The sequence below is a fragment of the Jaculus jaculus genome, chromosome 1 (genome assembly GCF_020740685.1).
Source record: "Jaculus jaculus isolate mJacJac1 chromosome 1, mJacJac1.mat.Y.cur, whole genome shotgun sequence".
NCBI lineage: Eukaryota > Metazoa > Chordata > Mammalia > Rodentia > Dipodidae > Jaculus > Jaculus jaculus.
The window spans coordinates 317,023,516-317,034,077 of record NC_059102.1 but is presented as its reverse complement, the minus strand read 5'-3'; the positions used below and the strand labels follow the sequence as shown (position 1 = coordinate 317,034,077).

Below are 10,562 nucleotides of genomic sequence, written 5' to 3'. Positions count from 1 at the left end.
GAGCCAAACAACTTTTCCTATCAAGAAATCTTCTGTGACATTTGACAAAACTGATTTTGTTGCAAGCCCATATGATTTCCTTTCAAATCATATCATGCTCTGCGGAGGAAAAGCACAACTATACACTGATGGCTTATAGATACCTCTGTGCAGACTTCCATTATAAAAGGTGGAGTGTTTATGAAAAATGGGTAAATTAAATATAATTTTAAAAGCACTAGAAAAAGCTTACCTTTGAAATTTACCCACTAATAAATTATGCTGCTCATCTGTTTCCTTCCAGCAAAATGTCCATCGGGAGTAGCTCCATCCTTCTACTACTGCATTTATCCTTTTAAGACTAACCTCTTACATAATTATATGTTGGTTAGTAATTGAGAGGGTAAGAGCTACTGGAAAAGGTGCACTACCAGTATATTTTCCAATTACATTTAATAATGCTATGCTTCCTTCTGCTGCTATAAAGATATGTAACCCAGTTATTTAGTTGTTTTCTGCTGTCATAGCATAGGCATGAGGAAAAATGAGTCAGAGGTTAAAAAACTGTATCTTCTGTTCTTTGAAGGGAATTTCACTGTGGCACTCTGCCTTTCTGCTTCCTAATAGGAAAATTCCATGATAGAGCAATGACCTGTAATGTTCTTCAAGCAGATATTCATATCCTACATTGCAGCAGCTATACCATAGTCATAAAGGATGAGAATTCATAACCCCTGTGTAGCTGGGATGGGGACAGTGGTGATGGAACACTTGTACAAGGCAGTTTTGAACAGTATGAGGCATAGTCACAAGGAGTCAGAAGACATGGATTTGAGTCTCCATTTAATCCTTTGGCAATGGTGTATTCATGGTCAATTCTTTAAACAAGGAGGACCTCAGTCCTCCTCTGAAAACAAATACTAATCTTGCCCTTCCTGTCCTAATGGGTGGTAATGAAATTACATATTGTATTTGAATATATTTTGTAATTACAACTACACTTTACTGTGCTTATGATGCAAAAAGAAAAATGTAGTCAAATATCCTACATGCTACCTACATATGCAAAGAGAGGTCGGTAGAAGTGGAGAGGTATAAAGAAAAAGATTTTATGGAGAGCATGTTTTTTTTTTTTTTTTCCTTTGATTTTGAAAAAGAAGTTGTCTGTAAGGGGAATGCAGGGCAGAGTTAAGAGGAACAGCATTACCAGATTTAAAAAAAAAAAAGTGTGTCAGTCATAGTGGCAAAAGTTCCAGCTGACCCCTAGATACTTGGGAATGAGTAGATAGCCACAGCACCTGGGGTCCAACATGACCCTGCAATGTATTCCATATTTTTTAAATTATAATTTAATATGTTAAAATTAGCAGTATAATTGTTTATATCAACAATGCTTTTATCTTATCATCATCACGTCCCTATAAAGATGAAGAACTGGTCTTAGAGATAGACATTCAATATTTTCCCAAGATAAGACAGCACATGAGAGAAGGAAATGAGTTTATAACATCTGACTGAGAGCCATCTACTTTCTCCTGAGAACACTTCTCCAGTCTCTAGTCCTCAAAGAAATGAATGTGAATGTGAATATAAATACAAACAGCAGAAACCTGCGGTATATTAAACATGAAAATTCACCCGCATACAATTTGACAAAATCATTGGTCCAGGACCTTTCCATGCTTTTCTTCTTTCTTAGATACCACATACAATTTAATGAAGAGATGGAATTACACGTTGGTGAGTGAGTTCGTCTTCCAGGGTTTCTCCAACTTCCGTGAGCACCAGCTCACACTCTTTGTCGTGTTCCTTGCACTGTACATTGTTACCCTTGCTGGCAATGTCATCATTGTGACCATCATTAGCCTTGATCGTCACCTCCACACACCCATGTACTTCTTCCTCAGCATACTGTCGGCATCAGAGACCTTGTACACGCTCGTCATAATTCCAAGGATGCTCTTCAGCCTTCTAGGCCTGGGTGAGCCCATTTCCTTGGCAGGGTGTGCCACGCAGATGTTTTTCTTCATAACTCTGGCCATCAATAACTGCTTCCTGCTCACGGCCATGGGGTATGATCGCTACGTGGCCATTTGCAACCCCTTGAGGTACTCGGTTATCATGAGTAAGAGGGTGTGCCTCCAGCTAGTGTGGGGGGCTTTCAGCATTGGCTTAATAGTAGCAATGACCCAGGTGTCCGCCGTGTTCAGGCTGCCCTTCTGTACCTCCCTGGTGGCCCACTTCTTCTGTGATATCCGCCCTGTGATGAAGCTTTCTTGCATCGACACTACTGCCAATGAGATCCTGACTTTGGTCATCAGTGTGCTGGTGATCTTGATTCCCATGGGACTGGTCTTCATCTCCTACATCCTCATCATCTCTACCATCCTCAAGATTGCCTCTGCTGAGGGCAGGAGGAAGGCTTTTGCCACCTGTGCTTCTCATATCACAGTGGTCTTCGTTCACTATGGCTGCGCCTCCATTGCCTACCTCAAACCCAAATCTGAGAACACCAGGGATGAGGACCAGCTGATCTCTGTGACCTACACGGTCATCACACCCCTCCTAAACCCCGTGGTGTACACCCTGAGGAACAAAGAGGTGAAGGATGCTCTGTGCAGGGCCATGGGCAGGAAACTTTCCTGACAGGATGGGTCCATTTCAAATAGAGCCCTCCAGAATTGTCTAGACAGGAAGAAATGGAGCAGTGCCCACAGTCACTGTTAAGGCATTTGATCCTATTAAGCAGTGCTTGGATGACAGGAAGAGAGAGAAATGTATACAATAATCCAGCCATCTCAAAGGAGAACACAGACTAAGCACTTGCTGTTGTGGAGAGGTGCATGGGCCATCCAGGAAGCCTGGGATGAAACCAGTCTGGATGGCCACACAGAATTAAGAAGAGGAGGCTGCTTGGAGGCAGAGCTAAAGGTTCTAAAAACATTCTGCAATACTGTTTGTTTTTTCTTTCAAGGGGAACATGGAATTTCCTCTTACCCATTTGGAGCTGCATAGGCTAAACACCTATGCTTCATGGACAAGTCAAGTCCTTTGCGTCTGTGACATTGCAGATACAAGGCGTGCCATGGGTCAGCGTGTAGAAAATGCAGCCCCCTGTGAGCTGGGGATTTTCCCATTCCAGGTTGTAGAACTTAGAAATGGGTATTGTTATCAAAATTATATGGGAGAAAACATTTTTAGAAAGTGGCCAAAAGCCCTTGGTGATCTAGTTTGAGAAAGAGGTGGCAACAATAGTTGTATAAGCCCTGATTTTATATTAAACAATACATAACTTCACATATAATTTTGGTGATATTATATGTGAATATCTGGGCTCAGACAAAATACACTGAGATTGTCTTTTGGTGAGCCTTATAGAACAGATGGCAGCTACTACCTAATGGGCACAGAAGAGGGAATCTAGGGCAAAGATGAGCAAAGCAGAACACTTGGGGGCATTCAATGGGTAAGGAGAATATAGCCATCTGTTAACTCACTTACAAAAAAAAAAAAAAAAAAAAAACTCATCAAATCATTGACCCTGACTCTTAAGGTCTTCTGGAATCTTAATTCAAATGTCACCTTTCAGTGTAAACCTCACATTCAGCCACCCTGTCCCCCATAGTCTGTCATCCACCTCCACACGGCCCATAGTTCAACAATGCCTAGTGACATGTGGTTGCTTTTCAGATCACATTCTCATGACCTTCTATGACTGTTTGTCACCTCATAGACAGTCCTCATTATTGCTGTCACTGCCTACTTAATGAGGGTCTTCTGCTGGTTTTTGAAACACCAACCTGTTTGGGAATGCTCTAATGTTACCAAATAAGAAATCATTCCCTTAAACACATACATTCACATATGACCTCAGAGAACACTGCCCATAATCTCTTCAGATGAAAGTGAGATGAACGGTATGTAATGTGTGATTAGGAGGAATCTTAGGTAGAGGGTGAGTTCCTCCCACTGGTTGTTTCACTTGTACCACGTGATGTGGTCTTCCCAGGAGCACTAGTCAATTACCGGGGGGCGGGGGAGAGGGTAATGCCTCTGAGTATAATATCCCAACCTGTAGCTCTTACAGTCTTTATTTCCCCACTTCCACAAAACTCCCTGAGCCATAGTGGGTGCATTTTAAGTTTACTGTAGTGATGAGTTCTTAGGAGCCTCTGGATTCTGCTGTGGTATGTGTTGAGTGTCCTCAGCATCTGTCTCCTTCACCCTGGCACTGCTTGTCAGGCTCACCGTGGAAGCAGCGCTCTTGCTCCTCTCCCCACTTCCTTTGTGGTTTCACCCAGGCCTTGACTGACATGTGAGGGGTACTTTTTCTCCTTGGGTCTCACTACCTTCTAAAAAGGAAAAACAGATTCTCCAAAGGACAGTGAAGTCAGCATAGGTTAAATGGAATAAGTGTTATTTATTCATTTATTGATGGATGTAGCTCCTCTTTTCACCAAAGACTAATGAGAGTTTGTCACTGGAGAGCACAATCTTTGTCTCCATAGGAACTGACCTGGTTCTCAGTTCCAGCCATGGAATCCTTTCCATTGAAGATCATTTTGCCAATCAGAAAGCTAACGGTTGCCCATCAAGTCTGTGTGCCACCATTGCACTGGTGTATACTTCTTGTCAGGCTGGTTGCTTCTGAGTTGCTTAGACCTCTGCGAGCTTACACTACCGTTGGCCCCTTTTCCCCAGTAGCTCATGTAATGCTTTTCAGTACACGCTAACTGGAGATTGCCTCTCTTCTGGATTCCAGCCAGGTCACTTTGTGTTCTGTGTTGGCAGCCTATAGTGTATTCAGCAATAGGATCTTACTTTTTATCTCAGGTGGGTAATCAAGTACTTTGACAGAAGCCTGTCTTGTTTGAGGGACATTATCTTTATGAATTGTTTAATTTCTCTATACTCAAGTATCCTCATCTATAAAACTTATATCTAAATTTTCTCACTAAACATAGGAAAAGATAAATGCAAAAATCCTTGGGAAATGATAAAACATTGATAAATAATTTTTGTCATAGAGTAAGAAAATAGCTATATTTCTCATGACCTGAATCTTTTGTTATTTACAAAATGAGGTAGTAATCTGTGCTCTTTTTTTTCCATTGAGATTTTGCATGGTAAGCACTACTATAACTGAACGAAGTAATGAGATAAATCATGATCTATTATTAATAATAATAATTATTATTGGGCTGGAGAGATGGCTTAGCGGTTAAGCACTTGCCTGTGAAGCCTAAGGACCCCGGTTTGAGGCTCGGTTCCCCAGAACCCACGTTAGCCAGATGCACAAGGCGGTGCACACGTCTGGAGTTTGTTTGCAGAGGCTGGAAGCCCTGGCGCGCCCATTCTCTCTCTCTCCCTCTATCTGTCTTTCTCTCTGTGTCTGTCGCTCTCAAATAAATAAAATTTAAAAAAAATAATAATTATTATCCTTATTGTTATCGGCTAACATATGTTGTTATTACCTCTCTAATTCCTGACTATTTTATACTATCTTACTATTTGTTTGGACTCATACCTTCTTCCCATGATCTCTCCAGTTCTGATTATTATTCAACCTTTCATTAAGTCTGTGAGTATCATATATAATAAGTCCCTTACAAAAGAATATCAGCAAAACTTTTAATCCCATCCATTTGATAGGAATTTTAGTAGTAAATGTCTCTCCTCCTGCTGCACATGAACACTTTTCCTAAATCTAGTTCGGTAAATTTCAGATGTTTATCATGACTCCAATAAAGGTATGTATAACTTAATTTGGCATGTTTGTTTCCATTCTGTGTGCATGAGGGTACACATGATCACAAACTGAGGCACAACATTCCCATAAGAGTGCTGAGTCTCTTTCAAGCAGTCTAGTTGCATGCATTTTTCCCCAGTCTATGCTGTTCTCTTCTATGCATTTTATCTCAACCATGCCCATGCATAAAAGTATGTTTTCACTAAATACCCTAGATTAAGAGTTAAAATCTATCCTCAACTGAAGTTAATGCCAAAGTCAATGACTGTATTTGTGAGATACTGAAATAAAATTTGAGTTAAAAATATAATTTTTTTTAGTAAGCCTTTACTAATCACACTTAAATACCTTTTATTTTAGAATAGAAACATTTAGACATAACTGTTGATGGACAAGCAAAATATCTTAGGAGAAATGGTTTATTATTATTTAACACTCATTTTTTCATATTCTTTGTTATATGTTTATTAAAATAATTTATCCAAGATATTACACTATATTATTTGGAAAGTAAAATGAGATGCGGGCTGTAAATCCATCTATAAACAATGAGCAGATTCATGGCTTACCTGTAATTAAGGAATGAAAACTTAACTCAGAGCTTACAAAGTTGTTCAATATTGCAAATTTTAAATTTTACTATTTTTTACATAATTTTTGGTCTTACATGAATATAAGGTTTTTCTTAAATATGTACAAAATCTTTTTAAATATTTACATGAAGTATTATTTAACTATTAAAGATTTTGAAATTTTCCTAGAAAATAACCAACTCTAATAATTACCATACATTATTCTTGAATCTTACTCTTATAAAAATATATATTATAAATAACTAAATTTGAACTAACCAGTCACAGATGGAATTTGAAAATACATACTCAAATATTATAAATCCAATTTATCATTTTCTACAAATTCAGGGATGACCAAAATGATTCAGAAAAACTATTAACAGGCCCAAAACTATAATGAAATAAATTTCATGTAAATACCAAAGTAAATGAAGTTTGAATGTATGATTGGTGAAGTCACTGGAACTCCAGGGACAGCATAGGAGACGGGAATTCCACAGAAGAATGCTATCTGCACGAGGGAATCAGAGTTGGCTGAAATGAAAGGAAAGCATCCCAGACTACCACTCTCCCAAAAAAGTACTTTATTCTGAAACAGTGGTATATTATATAGTATCTTTCTGACTGCAAAAACAGTGCACTGTGGAAAATTTCAGAAAATCATATGAATAAATAGAATTTTGCTTTTAAATCTTCTATGTCACACATTAAGAACATAAGGTTGTTTTCTTCTCCACAGTCTTTTTTTTTTAAATTTTTTTAGTATTCTATTCTGCAAGTACAGGCAGTTTGGTACCATTATTAGGCTCATCTGTGACCTACCCCCTCACCATTGGCCCCTCCTTGTTGAGGTAAATGGGTCATGCATTGTGGAGTTAGCCCACAATTATTGGTATGATAAATGTCTCTGTATATCATGACCCAACATGTGACTCTGACATTCTTTTCGCCCCCTCTTCCACAAAATTTCCCTGAGCCATGTTGGGTTCATTTTTGGTCTGCTTCAGTACTGAGGTGTTGGGGGCCTCTGGGGCTCTGGCTCTTGATTTCGTAGGAGTTGATTTTTCTCTGTGTTGGTCTCCTTCCCCCTTGTGCTGCTATCCGGTTCATCAGGAAAACAGCACCCTTGCTTGTTTCGCCAATTTTCCTTAGTTTCAGCCGGGGCCCTTTTGAGGTATGATGGGGTGGCTCTTTCCTTAGGATCTGTGTCCATCTGAAAAAGAGAAGCAGATCCTCCAACGGAGAGTAAGTTAGCACCAGGACAAATGAGATAACCATTACTTTTTTTATAGAGAGTTTAATAGGTGTATGCCCTCTTGTAGCCCATGATTGATGGTAGCTTGATATGGGAGAGTGGGCTAGTGACTTGTTTCCCAGCTCCAGCTATGGGTCTCATGCCACTGAGGGGATCAGTTATCCAAATCAAGAGCAGCTAGTTCCCCACCATGGCTGTGTGCCACTATTGCACTTGTGTGGACATCACAACAGGTTATTTGCTGCTAAGTAGGTTGGACCATGAGTTGCTTGGACAGATATTGGCCATTTCCCCCAGTCACCCATGTAGCACCTTCTGGCACTAGACACACTGACTGTCTGGGGACTGACTCTCTCCTGGCTTTCAGCCATGCTGTTCCATTTTACATGTCAGCTGCATATGGTGTCTTCAGCAATAGGGTCTTACCACTAACCTTTGGTGGGTCATCAAGTACTCTGACAGAAGTCTGTCATTCTTTTAGAAAACCTTGTTGGTTTCTCTGATCAAAAGCTCATTGTGGGTGATCGCCCCATGCTGGTACTGGGAGTTACAGGTCAGTGCCTCCTAAGAAAATGAGGAAAAAAGGTAACTAATATATAGGAGTTATAGAGGAGAGAGACAGGGGGGAGAGGGAGAGGGAGGGAGGGAAGTGTAGAGGATTTAGGTTAGACTTGATCCTATCCTCTCCAGTGTCTTGTGGTTCAGGTGTTTCCTGTAAGGGCCTGGTGAAGGTTCAGCCGTTTGGTCTGCCTTTTAGGAAGTAGAATTTTATGGTACCATTGCCATTTGGGCCTAGATTAGTGTTTCCCACCCCTTCGATGCCCTCCCCTCCCTCTCCATCCCTCCTAGAGTCTAGTCCATGAGATGCTTGCTGGGTGTGTAAGGTATCTTGGGTAGATTCAGGATAGGTGCTTCTCCACAGTCTTGAAGCCAACTAATATCAAACCGTACAAGTGACAGGAAAGACTTTTTGAGGTAGTTTTACAGCTAGTGCTGAAAACAAGAAGTAAATCCTTAGCAAACCACATATATTAAGAGTAAAATAAACATTCAAAGAAGTTCAATCAAATTGATAGGATAAGGAATCTCAAAGGTCTGGGTCAATAAAAGGTTGGGTGAGCAACACAAAAATAACTTCATTTTCTGAGGTGTAGAGAAGTCAGAAAAAATCCAAATTCAGATGAAATCAACAGTAGATACTGAGCCAGAATAAAAAAGCCTCCCCCCTTCACAAATAGTTCCAAAGAAGTTCACCAGATTGGTGGCTTCTAATCAAGAGTTTTGTCAGGGGCTCTGGGTCTGTCCATAACAAAGATCAATGAGGGTAAAACCAGGATGCAAATGTAAAAGAAAGCAACTACAGATTAGATGTGTGCCAAAAGTGCATTAATCATTACTGAGATTTTTTTTTTTTTGTATTAGTTTTGCATGTGTTTTTGTGGTGTGGTGTGTGTGTACAGGCATTTGTGTGCACATGCATGGAGAAGCCAGAGACTGACATTGGGTGTCTTCCTCAATGGCAATCCATTGTATTTACTGAGACAAGATCTTTCACTTGGACCCAAAGCTGGCCAACTTGCTCCAGGACTCCCCTGTCTCCACCTCCTGAAGCAATGGGATTACAGGCAGGCTGCCCTTCCCACCTGGGGATCTGAACTCCAGAACTCATGCGTTCACAGCAAGTGATTTATCCACTAAGCCATCTTCCCAGCCATACTAATCATTAACTGTTAATAGAAGTAATTACTGTCAGAAAATTAAACTAAACCTCGCATTCAATAAAGGCATACATCTTCATTAATAAAAATCATTATTTAAGACAAAAGCTTCAGAAATTATGTTAAATATAATCTGAGGCTGATAGAGCACAGGTTAGATACACCATTACTTGTCTCTTTCCACACAAACCCTACTGTTTGCATTTAAAAGGAAAACAGATTCATCTCAATAACAAAAGATAATAGAAAATGGTAAGAGATAAGAACTCACCAAAATTTAGTAATCTGTATATTATTTCATTACTTCTGTGAGTTGTTATTGACTCCTGTGTGACTTAAAAAAGAAGAAAATTAGGATTTAAGTTCGAGATGGAAGAAAAAAACCAAGACGTCATTTTACCACCCAAAATACCAGAAGTAATTCATAGAGGATAGTATTAAGTATCTCTGAACAACAGCATATACAATTTGTCTAACCAAATAGAATTGTTTGAAAATCTTTAAGAGATAATGACAGTATGCAAACCTCAGCACCACCATAGTAGAAGGGTGGAGGGTTGTTTTTTGAAAAAATGTCCTGAGATAAAGTGGGGCCTGACTTGTGCTAGAATTTTGAAACGGGGTAGAAAGGCAGAGCCATACACACAATAATGTTTACAGCTCTCAATCAGGAAATTGAAGGATTTTCCCCCAGAAAATTCAGCATTTCAAGTGCAACAACTTATATATCTAGATGCTTCAAAGTCTTGTATTAAACAACAAAAAGAGATTACCCTCATAAAACTAACTCTAGTACATTGGTAGTTGAAGACCCTCTATTCCCACCCCACCACAAATATACATACACACAGAGTGCCCAAAGAGCATCATTTGTGAATATAAATAGACTGACAAGAATCACCAAACATTTGAAGAAAAACACTAACATGAAAAGAGACATCAGCATAAAAACAACAACAACAAAAAATAACAAAGGAACATAGAAGAGTCATATGCAGAGCAGGACATGCAGTGAAGTCTCTCGGAGGATATGTATTCAACATTGTTGGAAGGAGGTCATGACAGCATCAGTGAAATTAAAGACAATCCTATACAAAAACCAAGTTCTGGGCTGGAGAGATGGCTTAGTGGTTAAGCGCTTGCCTGTGAAGCCTAAGGACCCTGGTTCGAGGCTCGGTTCCCTAGGTCCCACGTTAGCCAGATGCACAAGGGGGCGCACGCATCTGGAGTTCGTTTGCAGAGGCTAGAAGCCCTGGCGCGCCCATTCTCTCTCTCTCTCTCCCTCT

General features: G+C 39.9%; 1 protein-coding gene across 1 annotated transcript; it reads left to right on the top strand.

Moving 5' to 3' along the window:
* The first annotated feature begins 1,695 nt into the window (after positions 1–1,695).
* LOC101604723 (olfactory receptor 10J1-like) lies at positions 1,696–2,625 on the top strand. The gene has a single exon (XM_012951854.1). The coding sequence runs from the start codon at positions 1,696–1,698 to the stop codon at positions 2,623–2,625; it is 930 nt and encodes a 309-aa protein (XP_012807308.1).
* Positions 2,626–10,562: the final 7,937 nt, after the last annotated feature.

Excerpts from the sequence above, each read along its gene's own strand:
- LOC101604723 (XM_012951854.1), top strand. The coding sequence starts at position 1,696 with ATGAAGAGATGGAATTACACGTTGGTGAGTGAGTTCGTCTTCCAGGGT.